Raw genomic sequence first — 21,696 nt, 5'->3', positions numbered from 1 at the left:
CCAAGATGCATACTGTGAAAAATATTTACAGGTGAAAATCTAAAAAAATATGAAAATTGTCCCAAAATGATATTTCCAAGAACAAACCTGTACAAGTCTCAATCAAAATAATTGAATTCAGTTGTGAGCAAAAATAGGTGTGTTACCTCCTCTGTAACCCAATATACACTGCTCGAGTGGGAGGTAGAGCGCTCTTTATGTAGGTCCTCTGCCCCTCCCATCCAAACATCAATTATCCAAAAATCACAATAAATGAACACAAGCATGATTACTATAACAAACAACCCAGATGAAAATAAAGCCAAAATATGTCCCAAATTAACGGTGCCACAATAATTATTGTCCCCACCTTTAATAAACCAAATGAATAGATAATAGATAGAATAGAATAGAAGAGATAGATAAAAAAAACTACAAACAAAAGTGACGACACACTAAGCGTCCCGCCATCGTCGTCATTTAAGTGCGCCGCTGACGTAAACAATGTTTGGGGTGTGTTGACACGCGGGACGTCACAGTGGGTCGGCAGGGTGTTTGGCGGTCGGTTGGAGGGAGAAAGCAAGTTTTTTGGAATAACGAGTGATTTAACAACATATCAAAGTAGTTTGAAGGAGTGTGGGAGGAGGAGGAGTTGGATTGAGTGGTAGGATGGATATCAGCCGATGACCTGTAAGCTCCGGTATACGATATCTGTGTACGACTCGTGAAGGGAGAGAGGGGGACAATGAGGGAGAGTGGAGAGGATATAAGGGTATGAACCAACGCAGCCAAGCAAAAGGGAAGAAGAGATTAAGAAGGGACAGTGATGAGCATAATGAGAGTGAAGAAGTGGGGCTTGAGCAAACACAAACGGTGAGACAGGAGAAGTGTATTGCTATACACTGTATTGTTGTCGTACTGCAGTTGGAATGAATTTCATATCAAAAATATATGACTCCTCTCATTCCCTAACTCACAGCCCAGCTGAAATAAACTCCACCTTCGCTTCCTATTATTTTAACCTGTATCAGTCCGAACCTCCTGCAAATACGACTACAATGGATCATTTCCTGGATAACATTGATATACCTACCATAGATCCTCGTATTAAAGAGGAGTTGGAAAAACCTATACAGTGTGAAGAATTAACTTCTTGTCTTAAATTAATACAAAATAATAAAGCTCCAGGGCTGGATGGATTTCCAGTTGACTTCTATGAAAGAGTAGGCTCTCTTCTTTCATCTGGAAAAAAAAGTTTCCGTTCACTAGTAATCGGCATTAGAACATACACCCCTTATTTTAACAACCCAACTGCCGGGTTATGAAATGTTTAACCCATTATGGGTTATTTATATAGGATATGGGTCACGTTTGTGCAACTCATGTGGTGGGTCAAAATCCATCAACCCAACATACATCGGTTAACTCAGCACCTGGGTTGTTTGTGCTTCGAACGTCATCACGTGGACAGAAGGTTCACACACCAAGCACCAAGCGCTCACGCGAATCAGAACCTGACTCAGCATCGTCGTCGTCGTGAAGCAGATAATAAAAGGTTTGTACACACTACATGTCACACACACATGTATATATACTATAAGTAAGTTCGGTAGCTCTCGCCCGCTCTCCCTCACAGTGCTGCAAGTATTGATGAGGGTAAGTTGTGCTGTAGCAATGCTGCTTCACATTTGCACTTTTTTAGGTTGTCATTGTACAGTTTACGGTTAAAGTCTTAATGTATGCTGTTCTCTGACATGTATAACAGCTAACCATGCTATTTATATGTCATTTATACCGCAGTTTTTTAGGCAGTATTAATGTGGTGTTTTTTGCACTATGTGTGTGTGTGTGTGTGTATATATACATATATACACATATATACATATATAAGTATATACACACACACACATACACACATACATAGGGAGAGAGGGAGGATTGGTTCACTGTTCACCCACAAACAACCTTGTTGTGTTAGCATTGGATTACATTCTGCTTCTTGTCTGCGTTGCTTTTGGCATGGTGATATGTGAATAGTTAATAGTGATTTTATTTGTGCGTTTGTTTCAGATCAATGGACAGCTTTGTCATCAATACTTTGACATAGTGGCAACTGACAGACCTTATAGAAAGATTCCAAGGTAAGACATGTTTTTCCCATCCACAGCATATCAATGTCTGCATTGCTTTTCATAGTGATCATTTGGATAGTCATTGAGTTGACTGCATTCCTTTTTGTATAAATTCTTATGAAATATCTCTATATCTCTATCTCTATTTCCTCTTTTTTTCAATAGCTTCCGTGTAAAGTGTCAAAGTGACTCAAATAAATGAATAGGGCACATGCCTTTGTAGGCTTTCAATTTTTTTTAATAATAAATGATGGAATATGCATGTAGCTTCCATGTAACATTTTTGTTTTCTGCTCCTCTGTTGTAAAAACAAAGATGTCTTTTTTTCTATTTTTGTCTTTCAGAAGAGGATTGATGAGGAAAGTTTTCTTCTTTTAGATGAGGCCACCATCAAAGAGCTGATCACAAGCTGGTCCTAGGCTCAAGTTTCTCAAGAAGTTTCTCAAGAAGGATCAATTCTTCAGTTGTCCGGGAGTGAAAACTGGTCAAGTTCCTCCAAACAAGAGTACTTGCATGCAAGGAGCATGTTTAGGTGTTTACTGATACTCATTTGAACTGTTCCATGCAGTGACCTGAATTAGAAAACATTTATATTGTGGATAATAATACATTTTTTCCAAGATTCCAGTATTGTTTAAGTGTTTATTGCATAATATATGCTTTGCATGACCAAATCTAGCATGTAGGTTTGTAGTTTAACAATTTTATAGATATCGGTATTGCAATTTATTTTCTTATAGATTGTACTGTAATGTGTTAGAATTAATCTGGTATATTTGATCCAGCATTTGGATATAATATAACACATATATGTAGTTGAAACAACCCATATTTGTAGTTAATTTGACCCTGCATTTGGGTAGAGTATTTAACTAGACTGTCTTGGGCACAGTTGATGCCATTCTTTTTTTGCACAGTGCTGCAAGTTAAATGCCTTCAAGAAAATAGCCATATGTGGTACAGTTTATAATATTATATGTGCTATAAGAAACCTTTAGAAAACAGGTGTAGCCTGAAGATGGGCGCTCTGTTATAGCATATGTGGTTAATATGTTATTATTTATTCTTTTTATTGCAACTAATACCTACACAAATGCAAGCATCATTTTATTTTATTGTTTATTTTTATACGTAGGCTATATATATTTATTTTTATTAAGATTTTAATTTCTCATTTCCAGTGCCACTCTATGGGCTGTTTTTGTAGTATCTGATTCAGCTCAATTGTCTGGACTGTGTTAGAGATGTGCATTGAGAAGTAAACAGGAACTTCCTCATGAGAGAGTTGACTTTGCATCACCTACAATCTGGGTACAACAGAAGTCTGTATGCCAGACGTGAAAACAATGCTTGTAAAAGAAGCGCAGATGCTTCCTGTGTTGACTCAATGGCACCGATGTCCAAACCTGAGCACTCTAAGATGTACGATCGTGAGAATGTATAGAATGAGCTGACACAACTTGTTTCCCAGGAAAAGGGGGAACCGAACCCCAAATGTGGGCTTTAAGATAAGGATGTTAGAGAAACCCTTAAAATATGAACCTGCTCCTAAGCAGGCAGAATTGTTCGGAGATTCGGCAAGAACACATTCTCCCGAGCTGCTGCAGAGCTCGGTCTGATGCTGGACTTAACCAAATCAAATCCCTTTTGTTCCGTACGAGTCTTGTGTCAGAGGGGTTCTTTCTACACCATCAACTCATCACCTATCGTTCGTAAGAAGAAGGAAGCCTGATTAAAAACGACATTTTGGGAAGGTATTTTTGCTCTGGGTCAGCGGTTCCAGCGGCCTCTTCACATGGACCCACTCTTGCTCCCAGCCGGCGCTTAAAAAGGGTGAGTGTTTTTCTCACCTTGGGAGCCAGTGAGGGTTTGTTGATTTGGCTGTTGTTTTGCAGCGGTCCTGTGGGCACGCTGTAAAGAGTCATTTGAGTGGGGACAGGCTGCGGTGTGTTGATGGTGCAGAGGCCTCATTTAAATTTGTTTTTATTTAGGTATAAATACAAAAGGGGGGAGGAAGTTCCCCTCTAAGAAGTGTAAAGAGAATTAAGAATTTAAGAGATGTAAAGAATAAGGAATTAGAGAGAAATAAAATTAGGCTAGTAGTTTGGCTAAAGTTATCGAATGAGTAACAAGTTGAATAAGTTGAATATACGGTGCCAGATTAACAAAAGAAACTGTAAGTCATGATATTCATCTACTAAAATTGAGCGTAAATTCAGTAGGGACAATCTAAACGGTAAGGAAAAGGAAAAAACCTGTGCACAGGTGTATATTTTAGAGGATGAAAGTAAAATCCCATGCATGGGTTTATTTAACCAAAGAAGAGAAGTTAAAGAGAAAAAAGTTAGAATAATGAGTTGTGCAGACTAGAGTATTTGTATACTGCAAGGAAATACCTGTAAGTCATGTACTTTGGGCGGAAAGCATGAAAATTCAGCTAATGAGTGACAACACAGTAAGTTGAATATACGGTGCCAGATTTCAAAAGAAACTGTAAGACATGGTATTCTTCTACTAAGTGAAAATTGAGCATAGAAGTTGTAAAACTTAAGTTAAAGAGAAGAAGAAAAGGAAAATCTCTAAAGGAAAGAAGTGAAATCCCATGCATGGGTTTATTTAACCAAGGAAGTGAAAGTGCAGATAAAAAGGATGATAAATAGCGTGCACCACATGGTACGTAGTATAGTGAGTAACGTGAAGGTTAAACAGCCATGTTTAGAGGATGAAAAGTACCTGCATGTGTGAATCAGATGGCAGCGTGAAAATGTATGTTATGTAATGGCTAGGTAATCGTTGAAGGGCTGGTTAGGTAAGAACATTCGGTAGGGATAGTCTTAGTTATCGGATCCAACCAGCAGACAAATTCAGTAGAGACAAAGATGAGTAAATGTTACTTAATCCACCAGGTCAGGCAACAAGATTCGGTAGGAAAAGACGGTATATAAATGGATCGATCCTATATGACTGAGGGCAGAGGAAGAGAAGAAGAGGAATCGTTTTAAAAAGAGTCTTAAAATTAACATTTCTATTAAAGTCGACATCATTTACAATTGAGACTGAGTAAAAGTTAAAATTTGGACTAAGTGTTGTCTTGTGTTGTTCTGTGTTGTTTTATGTGTGTGTTGACATAAGCTCAGTCTGCAGAGCTTGTGTTTTGTGACATGTGGTCATTGCAGGCTGTGAAGCGAGAAGGGCTACAGAGGGAGAGATGGTGTTTGTTAACTGATGAGTGATGACTGGAATTTATTAGGGAGTTGTTTGTTAAATCAGATGCATAGTTAAACAAAATTTGTCTTGGAATACAGTAGAAAGCAGGAACAAAGAAAGAAAGAAAAAACAGGGAAACATTTAGAATCCAGATTAATAATTGGGAAAATAATAATGATAATAGTAATAATAATGAAAGAAAGTTGAATAAAATAGATGAAGGAGATAGCTTATTTCATTTAGGTATAGTTTTTGTGGTAGTCTAGTCTCAAAGGGTGTGGCATTTTGCATAAAACTGCATGAGAAAAAACGGGGTGTTACTTTTTGTTATTTTGGGTGGAAATGATGTGCTTTTGAGTCTTGAGTGTCAGAGAGACCTGTATAAAAGAGAGGGGTCTAGCTGCAGACCTGCACTGTCAGGACCCTTCGTTGCAGACCTGCACTGTGAGGTCTCCTGCACTGTCAGGACCGGAAGTTGATTCGAAGCCTTTCAAAATAAAAGCGACCATACCGGAAGCATATATTCAAAATAAAAGCGAGCATACTTGAAGCACGTATTTTTCGTTCCCCATGTGAAATGTGAAGACGACGAGGTGAGTAACAGTCAAGTGCAACAACTTTGCGTCATACGAAGAAACAGAAACAGTCTTTATTCACTAGAACGTTATGTTGCACACTATATATTGTCCTGTAAAGTTATATTAATTTGAAAGAATCTGGTTTTGGACTTTTGGGTAGTTTTCAGCGTTGTTAACGTGTGATAGTGCTCACTTAAATGTGCCATTTTCCTACTCAAAGACCGAGAAAACTGAGTTATATCATATCATTTTTATATAATTTTGTTTTACTTATTACAACATCAACACTTGTTTGCAGCCAGAGCGGAGATGCCTCAGATTTTGAACATGAACAGCACCCAAACTGAGGAGGCTGCGCAGGAAATGGGAAAGCTGTTTGACACCATGGATCTGAATGAGGAAGAGAAAGAATTCATTCTTGAGCCTTTTAAATTTATTTTTTACCAGATTGAAGATATGTGGCTCTTCTGTGAAGATATTATGGACAAACGAGGGTACTTGGCGTACTGTGAGTACAAAGAGTAGAAAGAAAAAAAAACAAAAGTTAAAATTGTGGAAAAAGTTGTTGTTGTTGTTCTTAAAACACTAATAATTAAAATCATTAAAAAAACTGCTTAGGAGATATTGGTTATGTGGGTCATGTAACTAGGTATTCAGTAATTAACTTTGAATACACAAAGCTAAGTTCATTTAAAATCATCAACCCTCACACCCTCCATGTGGTCCAACAGCACAAGGTAAGAACATAGCACAAACAATATTAAGCAATTATTAAATGAATTATGAGGTGTTATAATTGCAAACAAACATAAGATATGCCTATATAAAAAAATTAAATCAATATGTAAATGGATCCAGCAGTGCAGGGGGCTAAATTTTCAATGATAAATAATGGTATAGAAGCAAAGAACAGTCAGCAATAGGTTGGAGTGTAGATGCATTATGCCATCACACATTAAGGTGTATTTACAGAGATTTATTGTTTCAATATGAATTTGTAGTGCAGACTAAACTAACAGCTGTCCTTTTTGTGAATTATATTAAATTAAAATACTGGTGTAAAATAATGCATGTTTTGAGTAGGCTAATAATGTTTATAGGGGATCATAACAATAGCTGTACATCTAGTTCGGCCTTTGCTGCAGCCGCCCCCACTCTCTGGAACTCACTCCCACAACTCATCAGGAACTCAGATTCACTACAGACATTCACTCATTACTCAAAACCCACCTGTTCAAAACTGCATACACTTAACTGTGTATTTCCCATTGTTTTATCCCAGTCCTGTCCTTTGTTTTTGTTTTTGTTTTGTCGTTTTGTGTTTGTACAGCGTCTTTGTGTGTTAAGAAAAGCGCTATAAAAATACGATGTATTATTATTATTATTACATAGTTTGCACTGATTATCTGTAGAATAACCCTAGAAGTGGTCATAATGTTTTGTATTTTCTTTTTTTTATATATAATATTTTGTTCGTTTTTTATCTTGACATTTTCCTGAGTTTTTTCACCTTATACAGTTGAACTGGAAAGATATACAGTTTTTTTTTTAAATCTCTTTCATTAAACACATGGATACACATAAACATATTTACATTGTAAACATAAAATAAAGATCCAAGAAACATTGGGAACGAAAAATACGTACTTCCGGTATGGTCGCTTTTATTTTGAAAGGCTTCGAATCAACTTCCGGTCCTGACAGTGCAGGAGACCTCACAGTGCAGGTCTGCAACGAAGGGTCCTGACAGTGCAGGTCTGCAGCTAGACTGTCTTGGTATAAAATGATAAAACATTGTTTAAGTTTTTATTGTAGCTGAATGGATTATAGCATGCGCGTTAGGCTATAACTAATAATATAATAGGATTAAGAAATAGTAAACAAACTGGTTCTAATAGCTGATTCCTTGAGGTGAATGAGAACAGCTGTTCTGGTTAGACTCACATACAGTGACAGAGAGAAGGAGAGTTTCACATACAAAAGCAAGCTTGTTAGGAAAAACTGTGGAAATGAGCCAAAATTCAAAGAATAAGTTGAAGGTTTGATTAAAATTGTTAAAAAATGAAATAATCTGTGTAATCTAGAATGATCTTCATTGACACGTCTTAAGGGTATTTGACGACATTTGGACACATTATCTACAATTAGGCTCAGGAGATATCAGAAGTCATGAGGAGAGACACAGGACGCTGTGTTCTCTTCAGGGATCCCACGGCAGAGAAGAAAACGGGGGACGCTCTGTCTCTTCTCAAGCCTTAAATAAACACAATCACTGCCCAGATGAAGGATCTCCTGAAAACATACATGCATACATTTAATATACTGTAGTGGACTGACTACTGTGATCCAATCCCTGACTCTACTAACAGACCTGACAGACTGAGAAGGAAAAGGAGAAAAAGAAAACTGTGTAAAATAAGAGATTGTACTGTCTGTGTGTGTGTGTGTGTGTGTCTGTGTGTAATGTGAAGAGTGTTTTGAACAGTATCAGGGTTTGTGCTGAAAGTTGTCCAAAGTGTGTTGGCAGTCAAACTTGTCTGTGTTACAACTGAACCTCGCAATCTGAATGTGCTAAGTTACTAAATCAAATGAATTCATCTGGAAATGGTGTTTATGATGGTGTTGACATTTATTACTTTTATTGGTAAAGTTAAGATACATATTTACAGCTGATTAGAATAAAATTAACGGATAAATTAACAGTGTATCGCTGCTTAGTGACTTGAGTTATAGTGATTAGAAATGGTGCAAATAGCAACTAGAAAGTGAATGTGAAGTTACAATTTCTGTGATTTTGGGCATAGCCTGGAGCAGTGTTCTCCTCGCTGTCTTAAAAAAAAAGAAAAAAGAAAACTGGAGAAGTCAGTTTGAAGAAGGCGGGGCTATCTATGTTACCCTATAATTCTGTACAGTCACCTCCCAGTTCCTCTGTGAGACCTCAGTCTCCGCCCTCTCTCTTCCTTTCCTCAGCACAGACTCAAAACTTTGAGCAGGAGAAAACAGGATGATTAAAGCCGCTGTATGTAAGCTGCAAACATACAAGAGAGATTTGGTTAAATAAATTTAAATTGAACATATTTAAAAGACTTCAGATATATGCAAATATGTTGGTAGATGAATTTAGATCTTTAGGCTGTTTCTCATAATGAATTGTATTTTGCTGTAGCATTGAAACACTTTTCAACTAGTGCCTAGTTGGAATGAGATCAGGGATGTCATTTAAAAGTTTAAAGGAACAAATGTGGAGATTTAAACAATATTGGAGAGATTAACAATGTATATGATATCAGATATTGGTGTGGGGAGTAAACATCCTGACCTCATGAAGGGCATTCAAAAGATATCAGTGAAATGGGAGATACAGGATTAGAATGCATGGCCAAATGTGTGGAGTGAGGACATCCACATTACAGATCAACAAAAGAAAAGGCAAAAAGCAGAAAACAGAAAACAACAAAAGAAAAGAAATTGGAATTTGTAATAATATGTTTCTTAAAAGACAGGTTATGATCTAATATACAGGCTCAACATACACCCCCCAGATAGACTTTCTCCTGGTTAGTATACTATTTTAATTAAAGGTACTCAGGGTCGTTAGGTACCATACACTTGACCTTGGGAGGCTGATGTCCTGACTGCTAGACATTCATGAGGGGGCTAGTGAGTGGATGAGAGCATATGAAGAGAAAACAGTGGGAGACAATCTTGACACTTGGGGACTCAAGGTCTTGGGACATCAACAGTGGAGAACCTATACTGCACTCCAGATGAGATGAGACCAAGTTCAAGGCTTCTCAAAAGATGATGTGGAGAGAATGATGTGAATCTCCCACTACAATAGATCCAGAGCCACTGAAAAGTGAACATATTTTTGAGATACAAAATGAGACCGTGACGAGAAAGCTGGCACAGTTACAGCTTTGGGAATTGAAAATAAAAGCAAGATCGAAGACACAAGTTCCAGTGATGAACAGTGACGTGGACAATGTCCCTCACAGCAGTGAATGATGACTTAAAGGACGCTGCCGCACCAGATGTGTGCTGTGGATGTGGTGAAACTGGACACATTGTGGAACACTGCACAAGTTCACAAGCTGACCCTGGTTGAGTGCAACGTGGTTGTGGAGCTCAGCCTGGTCAAGGTGAAGGTGTTAGTACATTTGTGAGCATAATATTTCTATAAGGGCGGAACTTTTGAAAAGTGACCACCAAAAAGGCCAAATTTGGCTTCTGCCCAAAGTTCCATTCATCAATTGGCAAGAAATGTGTTCAACAAGTAAACGATTATAAACTGTTCTCTACTGGAGATGTATGTTGGTGTTTCATGATTTTGATTTCATTTTCATCATTAAACTATGATACAATCCAATGTGAACATCTATTGGTTCAGGAAAGTAGTGAGTTCACAATGACGACTATAAATCAATGATTAAAGGTTATTTGATCTCAAAAGAGCAATGATTGAAGCGTTAACTCCTATTGCAATATGTATGTTGTTCCCCTGCACAACAGTGTGTGAAGTATGATGGTGGAGTGATAAATTAGCATGTTGGAATTAAGTTCAATGTGACTTATCGTTGATTCATCTAGTTTAGGATTGGCACAGTTCAAATCTGTGCGAGGGGGAAATGATGGAAATACATTTTGGAACAGTTTTGGAACGATCACATAAATTTGTATGCAGAGTAGTTTAATACTACACTGAGAATCTCATTCCCAGATGGACGGTTTGGATATTTAATGATGAACCATGTAGGCGTTAGAAACAATAAAGCAATAGTGTTGAACCATGTTGGTCATTAGATTAAAGTAGTACCATCGGACGACCTTGGAGCAGAAACGGTTGATGAAAGATGTTTTTAGAATTTGAAAAAATGATTTGAATTGACTATTGGATTTGAATTAAATATTATTAAACTAAATGTAATCTGAGTTGGGGATTAGGTAAATTGGACGTTCTAAATTGACCATAGGTGTGAGTATGAGAGTGAGTGGTTGTTTGTCTATATGTGACCCTGCGATGGACTGACTGTTACTTAAGGTATGTCTGAGATTAGCACAGCATCTCTGCAATCCTCATATGGAGGATGGAGCGGTAGAAAATGGATGGATGGTTTGTCTATATTTCAGTATTTGTGTTGACATATATTAAATATCCTAAGGTAACTAAGAATAAAACAGCACGTGAAAGTATCATATCATATCATATTCAAAGCCAAGGTTTGGTTTAAGAGAATTAATGCAACGTTGACAACTAAGTTGAATGAAACGTGTACTAACACTACATGTACAGGTCGACCTTTACTAGTACTGCTGCTGAAAAGACTCACAATTGCTTCATCAAATAACCCACATTAGCTGACCCTCCGTAGGCTTGACCGTAGGTCTGTTTACTTTCAGAAAAGATGGTGGGAGGAGCCTTGCTGGAGACAGGAAGTTGAGTGACTGATGCTGCCTGTGAACCTGTGCACCTGAAGGGGGTCCAAAGAGAAGTGGAATGAGCCAGTGAGAGAAGAATCCTGTACTACGACTGAGCCAGTGCATAGAAGTGTTCGACAAAATCAAGGATGAGAGCTGTTTTCAATCCAATAAACTGGTTTGGATGTTTTTCCAAGAAACATCTTCAAGTAAAAGGGAGCAACAGCTCAGGTGTGGACAGAAAGCATGGACTGTGGGCCCTGAACACGTCAGGATGATCCAACCTATTCTGGACATTATATTATATTACATTGCATTAGGAGGCAACACTACTGAAGTTTTAATGTTCAAATAACACATGGAATCATATGATTGTGAATTGTTTACATATAGAAACTGTATTTCTTATGTTCTCCTTTATTTCACTATGTATCTTTTATAGCATAGAATTTTGTTTTTTGTGATATAATCTCTGACACTGTTATAGATGTTTGAAACATTGTTGTTGTACACCAATATTACTCTTTGATAATATTGATAGAGAAAGTGTTACATGACCAAAAAAAGGGTCATAAAATTAGAAGGTAAATGGTAATTGTTAATTGTAATGGAGACTCCTTGTCCTGATTGGCTTAAGGAAAGGTTTCTCCAATTTCACTTAGAAAAGGTCTCCTAGTCTTTTCCCACCTTTTAGGAGAGGTGGTTTTTCTGATTGGGAGATAACAGCTGATCCTTGGGTTCCCTTACACCCACACGTGAAGAGTATTTGCTTTAAAGGAGTGTGACTGGAAGGAGATCGACGGATGTGGCTAAGTGTAGCCGAATTTGATCTGATTAAGATAAGTGATTAGTTTACCTAGTCTAAAATAGTTAAAATAATGTGCTACTAGGACACCAAATAGGAAATTACTTAATTAGCTGATCCCAAAATTTAAGTTTTTGAATAAAGTTTCTTACATTAGACATAAAACTGAATGAAGTGGATTTTGTTGAAGCAAGCAGGCAAGCATGTCAACGTACTGTGACAGAAAATTGGCCGTGTCGCATTTCGGGACTCTATGAAGTCCCGGAGGAGGGAAATGTAGTATCTGATTCAGCTAAATTGTCTAGACTGTGTTAGAGATGTGCATTGAGAAGTAAACAGGAACTTCCTCATGAGAGAGTTGACTTTGCATCACCTACAATCTGGGTACAACAGAAGTCTGTATGCCAGACCTGAAAACAATGCTTGTAAAAGAAGCGCAGATGCTTCCTGTGTTGACTCAATGGCACCGATGTCAAAACCTGAGCACTCTAAGATGTACGATCGTGAGAATGTATAGAATGAGCTGACATAACTTGTTTCCCAGGAAAAGGGGGATCCGTCAAATGTGGGCTTTAAGATAAGGATGTTAGAGAAACCCTTAAAAGTAGGAACCTGCTCCTAAGCAGGCAGAATTGTTCGGAGATTCGGCAAGAACATTCTCCCGAGCTGCTGCAGAGCTCGGTCTGATGCTTGACTTAACCAAATCAAATCCCTTTTGTTCGGTACGAGTCTTTTGTCAGAGGGGTTCTTTCTACACCATCAACTCATCACCTATCGTTCGTAAGAAGAAGGAAGCCTGACTAAAAACCACATTTTCAAGCACATTTGTCAGACAGAATAAAAGCCTTATTCAATGACATATTTAACGTGTATTTAATAGCGGCGGGGCGGGGTGTGAAAATAGATGCGGTTGTGCGTGCGGGATGGAGCGGGTCAAATGATTAAATAAATGCGAATGTCTCTGCTGCCAAACAGCAGAGACAGTAGTTGACCGTTGATTTTTATTGTGCCTTAAAATGGAGCAATAATCTGTGATGGAGCAAAAACCTCCTTTAACCACAAACACAAATGTTCTCCACATAACATGGAGTAGAACGAAACAGGTTCATTAAGGAGACAATCCTTTACTAGTCTCCCATAGAAAACCAAGTCACCATAGTTTCACGCAGGCTTGCTGTGATGACTCCGCCCACTTTGAGGAGGCGCTATGAAGTCATGAAAACAACATGGCTGATACTAAAGTGAGTCGAGTCGATTAGAGTAAAGTTGAGATCAGAGCAGTTATTTGATCACATTCATCACATTTCCTTCAGATGAGACTTGAGAAACTTTGGTCTGTGGTTTGTTTCCTGTTCAGCAGCAGAATCACTTCACAGACGTTCAGCAGCTTCATGACGATCATTTCCTGCTTTCACAAGGTAACGAAACTAAACTCATCTCACACGTGACTTTGAGTGGACGTGATGTTTTTACTGTGAAGCTCATGAATCTCACGTCACTGACTCTTGTTCAGTGACTGAGGTTTTTACACAGAATGAATTGACCCTGTAGTGACTTAGAGAGGCTTCAATGTCTGGTGTGATACTGCAAACTTGTCTTATTATGGGATGTGAACATGTCCTGGTTCCTCTGAACGTGAAGAAGGCCCAACCCTTTTGAAGCAGCTCTGCTGACACAGTATAAATGCTGACATCTGCTGGTTGACATGTGATATTACACACTGGAATCACGTGGATGCTCAGAACCCACGAGCTGAACTTCTGTATGGTCTTAATTCACTGAGTGATGGTTTGACATCAAACATATTTAAATGTAACATCTATAAACACAAACTCTTGTTAACGACCAGATGTTGTTTGGAGCTCAAACGTCACCTGGTTGTAACAAAAGACTTTTCTACAAGTTCACTGTGTTTGTTTTTGTAGAGAGAGTCGTGTTCCTTTGTCACAGCTAAAGAATCAATCATGGAGTAAAAGTGACAGCTACAGTGAAAAGTGGAATTTCCTGTTCAATAATTCCTAAGATATGAACTCGTTTTCTTTTACTTTGACCTTTGTCTGAAAAGTGGATCCTCTCTCAGCTAACTTGGCTAATGCTGCTAACTGCAAAACAATCACTTCCCTGTTACAGATCCATCATGTTCTTATGACTTAACTCCACCTCCTCTGACTCACTCTGTCTCCATCAGCTGTTTAGTTTATTTCACATATAAACAATATAAAAAAACACATAGACGATAACACATAAAAGTACATGTGACGTGCAGCAGAAACACGGATTGAAAAAGAAATGCAGTGAAAATGAAAAAGTTGTAACTTTTTGTCGAAGTGATATTTTTACTGTGAAGCTCATGAATCTCACGTCACTGATTCTGTTGTTCAGCGACTAAAATGTTTGGAAATCACTGGTTTAGAGGACATTTGTGCTTTTGGTGAAAGAGAAGTTCTGCTGGACTGAAAGATCAGATAGTGACTGATAATTTTATGTTTCCGGTGAAAACAGATTACAGCCATTGTAGGTGAAACAAAAGGATCCAGAGGATGAGGTCATATTTTGATAAGATTTAAGAAACTAAAGTTAAATTAAACGTTTATTCTCAATCGTCACAATTAACGACATCTCTTCAAAGTCCAGATGTTTAACATACATATGTATCTATCTATTGGGCAGCTTCTTACCTGACCACCAGAGGGCGGGCTCTTCTGTTAAACCAGTGGACTCACCTGCAGTGAAGGGCTGTAAAGTGTGATGCAAACAGCGTCTTGAGTGAGTTGTGAGTCGAGCTGTGACGTTCACGAACGAGTCAAATCTTTTTAACGGCTCTTTGAAATGAACCAGTAACTGAGTGACTGACAGTCCATTATTAGCATAAACCAATGGGCTGTGCCGATTGTTCAGTCAGCCAATGAGGGTCATGTCGGCCAATTCTGTGGTTTAAAAAAGTCTTCTTGCTGACCGGCCCACATTAGGTCAATGTGGTCCACCCATGTTAGCAGAACTTGTAATGAGCGAGTTTTATTCTCCCAGCAGGTGGCGCTCTGCTATGAATCAGATCAAGGACAGTGAAGAGGAAGCTCCGCCCTCTAAAACCACTCTGTGTGAGGAACATGAGGGTCAGAGGTGAGATGAGGATCTCATGGATCATGTGACTCGTCTCCATGTCACAGCTCAGTGTTTTATTTACACATCATGTGTTTGTAGGAGGATCCATCAACAGAGACCAGACTCTGCTGGACCTGGACCTGGACCTGGTGCTGGACCCAGCTGTGTGTCCATGAAGAGTGACTGGTCCATGAATGAACCTTTGTACTTCAAACAAGAACAGAGGTCAGATGATGGAGGGTGGAGGTCTTCACATGTCAACAACTCAAATGATCCACCATGTAGCACCAGAGACACCTAATATTTGAGAATTCAGACCCAGACCCATGCAGACCCAAGACATTCTGGACCCAAGTCCAAAATAGACCCATCCCCATTTAATCTCAGATCTGGACCCATGAAAAAATAAGAAATGTTGAATAATTGTGGAACAGTCCTGGCTCACGTGCTTGGGTTTGGGTAAAGTGATCTGACTGAAGATGTGGAAGTCTTAAATGTGTTAATCAGTGTAGTGTTTGACACCATCTGGGTCACACTCAACCATTTCTGACACAAACCTGTTTTCCTTGTGTCTCCTGATACTGTAGATCATTAATGAGATCAATCACAGCAGATGTTGTATTTACATGTCATGTCCTGTGTTTGTAGGACGATCCATCAACAGGGACCAGACTCTGCCAGACCTGGACCTGGACCCAGCTGTGTGTCCATGAAGAGTGACTTGTCTATAGATCGTTATATTAACTTCAGGGATGGACAAAAACATGGTGAACTGATGTAAGAATTTCACACATAGTAACACACACTTACATGATCCTCCACCAGGGGGAGCCTGTCTAGTCCAAAACATATTGAATCCAGAAAAACACTCTTCTTCTCTTTGGTGGACCAATGTTGTTTTTCTGTCTCCACTAAACGTCTTCAGCCTGTCCTCGTCTCTGAATACGTTTCCAGCAGTAAATCTAGTCAGAGTCCGTGATTGGTCAGGGACTCATGGACAAGCCTCTCTGATTGTGTCTTTGAGACTTCACACATAGCAAACACTAGAGACTGTCCTTCAGGGACTTTTGTCTTCAACCTGTCAAACTCATGTCATGTGAACTTGGCTGAAGAAGAATCGTAGGTGCAGCACATTGAAAACCTGGTAGAAACAAATGATTGTTTAGTAAATGACACTGAATCTTTTCTCCTCAGAGTTGATCAGCAGAGGACAGAGGTTCTCAGTGGTCAGTCTGTCCAGCAGCATGGAGCAGACCTGGACTCCATATTTAAGGTGTGTAAATGTACAAACATGACATTACTGTTAATACTGAAGCAGAGTCCTGGGGCCTCATGTATAAACCGTGCGTACGCACAAAAAGACGGCATACGCTTGCTTTCACGCACAGACGGCATGTATAAAAATGTACTTGGCGTGGAAGTTTGCGCATCGCAGCGCAAACTCTCGAGCTGCCGTGAGAATTTGCCGAGAGCTCCGCAAACTCTTGTCAGGTGGAGACGCTGCAATATTAAGCTCTGAAACTTATCACAGTGTTTGAAAATAATATTATTAATGTGTCTACAGTGACAAACATGAATTTTCTGTGACAAACAATACTGATACACCACGTACGTTTGAACATATGTGGATAACATTAGAGAGGACACTGAAGACGAAACTGATCCTGTGAGCGAACACACACACTACAAACCTGTGTGTGTGTGTGTGTGAGTGTGAGTGTGTGAGAGAGAGACTCACTTATTTACTTTGAGCAAATTACTGAAATTAATTTTCCACAGATGAATATTTTCTTTATGTAACACAGTGATGTAAACACAGCTGCTGACATGAACACATGAACACATGAACACATGAACATACGTCAGTCTATAATGTTTTAAACACATAATAAAGTTACAGACTCATTTGTTGTAAGAAAACGAGACTTGAACGTTGAGTAGAACATTTTCTTTATCCCATTTTAATCCACACGATAACGAAATAACTACGAAAAAGTTATTCCGCCACCGCTGCGCCTTTCATCGGAAGAGAAAGCAGCATCCACAACACAATCAGTGACAGTAATGAATGGTTACATGGAGTAACTCCGTGAACTCTGTCTGCTTATTTTGTGCGTAATGTGTGTAGATGATGACGGGTGACACTTATAGATTGTTGAAATAATCTGTAAATTCAGCTCACATGGATCAGTCATGTCTAAACATACATGTTACACCAGAAACAAACATGCACAGGATCAACTATCAATGCACAGCCAGTTTTTTAAGCATCAATATTAATATGAGAGCAGTCGCTGTGACCCTGACATTTAGTTCCTTTGTGTTTATCACTAATTCCAAAAAAACCCGACCAAAATAATCTATTTTTACAGATTTATACATCATAAATTGACGAGTTGATCGTGCACTTTCCTTCTTTTTCTTTTATTTCCCTCTTTCTTTGCTGCCACAGTTGTCCTTTTTCTTCAGGACAAAGGCGTTTTAGAGTCATTTGTATATTCATTTGTGGGTGGGCGTGGTGTGTTCCTCATTCACCTCCGCTCAGTTTCACCTTTGATGGGATGTATAAAGAAAAGGTGCGCAGGACTTGGCGTACGCACAGTTTTATTAATCTGAGATTTTCTTTGCGTACGTATTTTATAAATGTTGTGCGTACGCCGTCTTCTAGTATGAAAGCTGCACACTCTTTTATACATGAGGCTCCTGGTCCTGACAGTCTGGATGCTGCTCTGTGGACCTGCAGGACTTCACTCTGTCACTGATCATCTGAGGTTAAACTTCACATGTTCTGTTCCAGCTGCTGGAGGAGAACATCATCTGCTTTGTGAAGAACGAGCTGAAGAAGATCCACAAGGTTCTGGATACAGATCACACAGAAGTCTCAGAGAGTCAGAGGGAGGATGAGGAGCAGAGGAGCAGCAGAGAGGCCTTTCTGAAGATCACAGAGGACTTCTTAAGGAGGATGAAGCAGGAGAAGCTAGCTGACAGTAAGAGGACTTTTAATGTGAAAGGAAGAACATCTTGTTTTCTCAATGATCCACTCACTGATTTATTTTCTTGTGTTCTGTCAGAAATCAGAGCTTCAGCTTGTCGACGTGAACTCAAATCAAACCTGAAAAAGAAGTTCCAGTGTTTGTTTGAGGGCGTGGCTAAAGCAGGAAACCCCACCCTTCTGAATGAGATCTTCACAGAGCTTTACATCACAGAGGGAGGGACTGGAGAGGTTAATGAAGAACATGAGGTCAGACAGATTGAAAGAGCTTCCTGGAAACCAGACAGACCAGAAACATCCATCAGACAAGAAGACATCTTTAAAGCCTCAGTTGGAAGAGGCGGACCAATCAGAAGAGTGATGACAAAGGGCGTGGCTGGCATTGGGAAAACAGTGTTAACACAGAAGTTCACTCTGGACTGGGCTGAAGACAAAAGCAACCAGGACGTACAGCTCATGTTTCCCTTCACCTTCAGAGAGCTGAATGTGCTGAAAGAGAAGAAGTTCAGTTTGGTGGAACTCATCCATCACTTCTTCACTGAAACCAAAGAAGCAGGAATCTGCAGGTTTGAAGACTTTAAGGTGGTCTTCATCTTTGATGGTCTGGACGAGTGTCGACTTCCTCTGGACTTCCACAACACTGAGATCCTGACTGACGTCACAGCGTCCACCTCAGTGGACGTGCTGCTGACAAACCTCATCAGGGGGAAACTGCTTCCCTCTGCTCGCCTCTGGATAACCACACGACCTGCAGCAGCCAATCAGATCCCTCCTGACTGTGTGGACATGGTGACAGAGGTCAGAGGGTTCACGGACCCACAGAAGGAGGACTACTTCAGGAAGAGGTTCAGATATGAGGAGAAGGCCAGGAGGATCATCTCCCACATCCAGACATCACGAAGCCTCCACATCATGTGCCACATCCCAGTCTTCTGCTGGATCACTGCAACAGTTCTGGAGAACATGCTGAAAACCAGAGATGGAGGAGAACTGCCCAAGACCCTGACTGAGATGTACATCCACTTCCTGGTGGTTCAGTCCAAAGTGAAGAGGGTCAAATATGATGGAGGAGCTGAGACAGATCCACACTGGAGTCCAGAGAACAGGAAGATGATTAAGTCTCTGGGGAAACTGGCTTTTGAGCAGCTGCAGAAAGGAAACCTGATCTTCTATGAATCAGACCTGAGAGAGTGTGGCATCGATATCACAGCAGCTTCACTTTACTCAGGAGTCTTCACTCAGATCTTTAAAGAGGAGAGAGGCCTGTACCAGGACAAGTTCTTCTGCTTTGTCCATCTGAGTGTTCAGGAGTTTCTGGCTGCTCTTCATGTTCATCTGACCTTCATCACCTCTGGAACAAATCTGTTGTCAGAAGAACTAACAACGAGCCAGTGGCCCAGACTGTTAAGAAAAAAACCTAAACTGAATCATCTGCACCAGAGTGCTGTGGACGAGGCCTTACTGAGTCCAAATGGACACCTGGACTTGTCCCTCCGGTTCCTCCTGGGACTTTCACTGGAGACCAATCAGAAGCTCTTAAGAGCTCTACTGACACAAACAGGAAGTGGTTCACAGACCAATCAGGAAACAGTTGAGTACATCAAGAAGAAGATCAGTGAGAATCTGTCAGCAGAGAGAAGCATCAACCTGTTCCACTGTCTGAATGAACTGAACCATCGTTCTCTTGTGGAGGAGATCCAAGAGTCCCTCACATCAGGACGCCTGTCCACAAAGACACTGTCTCCTGCTCAGTGGTCAGCTCTGGTCTTCATCTTACTGTCACCAGGAAAAGATCTGGAAGAGTTTGACCTGAAGAAATACTCTGCTTCAGAGGAGGCTCTTCTGAAGCTGACGCCGGTGGTCAAAGCCTCCAACAAAGCTCTGTACGTGGATCAGTATATAAATATTAATAAGACATATTCTAAAGAGCACAAGACAAACATGTTTAACCTTTTGTTCATCACTGTTTTCTTCCTCAGACTGAGTGGCTGTAACCTCTCAGAGAGAAGCTGTGAAGCTCTGTCCTCAGTCCTCAACTCTGTGTCCTCTAGTCTGAGACACGTGGACCTGAGTAAAAACGACCTGCAGGATCCAGGAGTGAAGCTGCTGTGTGATGGACTGAAGAGTCCTCACTGTTCTCTGAAGACTCTCAGGTTGGTGCTCAGCTGATTTATATGGACAATTCTACTCTGATTATTTTTTTAATTACATATGTGAATATATTTTCTTGAACTCCTCCTCAGAATGAGTGGCTGTAACCTCTCAGAGAGAAGCTGTGAAGCTCTGTCCTCAGTCCTCAGCTCTGTGTCCTCTAGTCTGAGACACGTGGACCTGAGTAACAATGACCTGCAGGATCCAGGAGTGAAGTTGCTGTGTGATGGACTGAAGAGTCCTCACTGTTCTCTGGTGACTCTCAGGTCAGAACTCTGACTCAGACTCTTTGCTTCTTTAGGTTCTTGTTGATGAAGATGTTTTTTCTGAATCACTGAGTTCATCATATCTTCTTACCTCCAGTCTGTCAGGTTGTCTGGTCTCAAAAGAAGGATGTTCTTCTCTGACCTCAGCTCTGAACTCAAACCCCTCCCATCTGAGAGAACTGGACCTGAGTAACAATGACCTGCAGGATCCACGAGTGAAGCTGCTGTGTGATGGACTGAAGAGTCCTCTCTGTTCTCTGGAGACTCTCAGGTTGGTGCTCAGCTGATTTATATGGACAATTCAACTCTGATTATTTTTTTAATTGCATATGTGAATAGATTTTCTTGAACTCCTCCTCAGAATAAGTGTCTGTAAACTCTCAGAGAGAAGCTGTGAAGCTCTGTCCTCAGTCCTCAGCTCTGTGTCCTCTAGTCTGAGACACGTGGACCTGAGTAACAACAACCTGCGGGATCCAGGAGTGAAGCTGCTGTGTGATGGACTGAAGAGTCCTCACTGTTCTCTGGACACTCTCAGGTTGGTGCTCAGCTGATTTATATGGACAATTCTACTCTGATTATTTTTTTAATTGCATATGTGAATAGATTTTCTCGAACTCCTCCTCAGACTGAGTGGCTGTAAACTCTCAGAGAGAAGCTGTGAAGCTCTGTCCTCAGCTCTGTGTCCTCTCGTCTGAGACACGTGGACCTGAGTAACAACGACTTGCAGGATCAAGGAGTGAAGCTGCTGTGTGATGGACTGAAGATTCCTCACTGTTCTCTGGAGACTCTCAGGTCAGAAGTCTGACTCAGACTATTTGCTTCTTTAGGTTCTTGTTGATGCAGATGTTTTTTTCTGAATCACTGAGTTCATCATATCTTCTTAACTCCAGTCTGTCAGGTTGTCTGGTCTCAGAGGAAGGATGTTCTTCTCTGACCTCAGCTCTGAACTCCAACCCCTCCCATCTGAGAGAACTGGACCTGAGTAACAATGACCTGCAGGATCCAGGAGTGAAGCTGCTGTGTGATGGACTGAAGAGTCCTCACTGTTCTCTTGAGACTCTCAGGT

The 21,696-nt window shown here is 40.1% G+C and overlaps 1 protein-coding gene and 1 long non-coding RNA gene across 4 annotated transcripts in view; both read left to right on the top strand.

Moving 5' to 3' along the window:
- The window catches only part of LOC131449257 (NACHT, LRR and PYD domains-containing protein 12-like), a 107,069-nt gene that overhangs the window by 83,436 nt on the left and 1,937 nt on the right, over positions 1-21,696 (top strand). Inside the window, exons 1-11 of one of the 3 annotated variants that reach the window (XM_058622102.1) lie at positions 13,443-13,537; positions 15,147-15,239; positions 15,321-15,446; positions 15,870-15,998; positions 16,416-16,494; positions 18,019-18,208; positions 18,293-20,096; positions 20,193-20,366; positions 20,457-20,630; positions 20,728-20,901; positions 21,521-21,694. In XM_058622102.1, the coding sequence (XP_058478085.1) occupies positions 15,163-15,239; positions 15,321-15,446; positions 15,870-15,998; positions 16,416-16,494; positions 18,019-18,208; positions 18,293-20,096; positions 20,193-20,366; positions 20,457-20,630; positions 20,728-20,901; positions 21,521-21,694 (3,101 nt within the window). In that variant the 5' untranslated portion in view covers positions 13,443-13,537; positions 15,147-15,162. Of the gene's footprint in view, positions 1-13,441; positions 13,538-15,146; positions 15,240-15,320; positions 15,447-15,869; positions 15,999-16,415; positions 16,495-18,018; positions 18,209-18,292; positions 20,097-20,192; positions 20,367-20,456; positions 20,631-20,727; positions 20,902-21,520; positions 21,695-21,696 lie in introns of those variants that run through there. The other 2 variants (XM_058622103.1, XM_058622101.1) reach the window with 2 other exon arrangements.
- On the top strand, positions 681-2,768 carry LOC131449262 (uncharacterized). Its single transcript, XR_009234263.1, has 3 exons — positions 681-1,534; positions 2,050-2,120; positions 2,456-2,768. It is a non-coding gene; the product is annotated as an uncharacterized LOC131449262 (long non-coding RNA).

The sequence above is a fragment of the Solea solea genome, assembly GCF_958295425.1.
Source record: "Solea solea chromosome 17 unlocalized genomic scaffold, fSolSol10.1 SUPER_17_unloc_1, whole genome shotgun sequence".
Taxonomy (NCBI): Eukaryota; Metazoa; Chordata; class Actinopteri; order Pleuronectiformes; family Soleidae; genus Solea; species Solea solea.
Note: the sequence above shows the minus strand (reverse complement) of the source record. Positions and strands in the feature narration are given on the sequence as shown.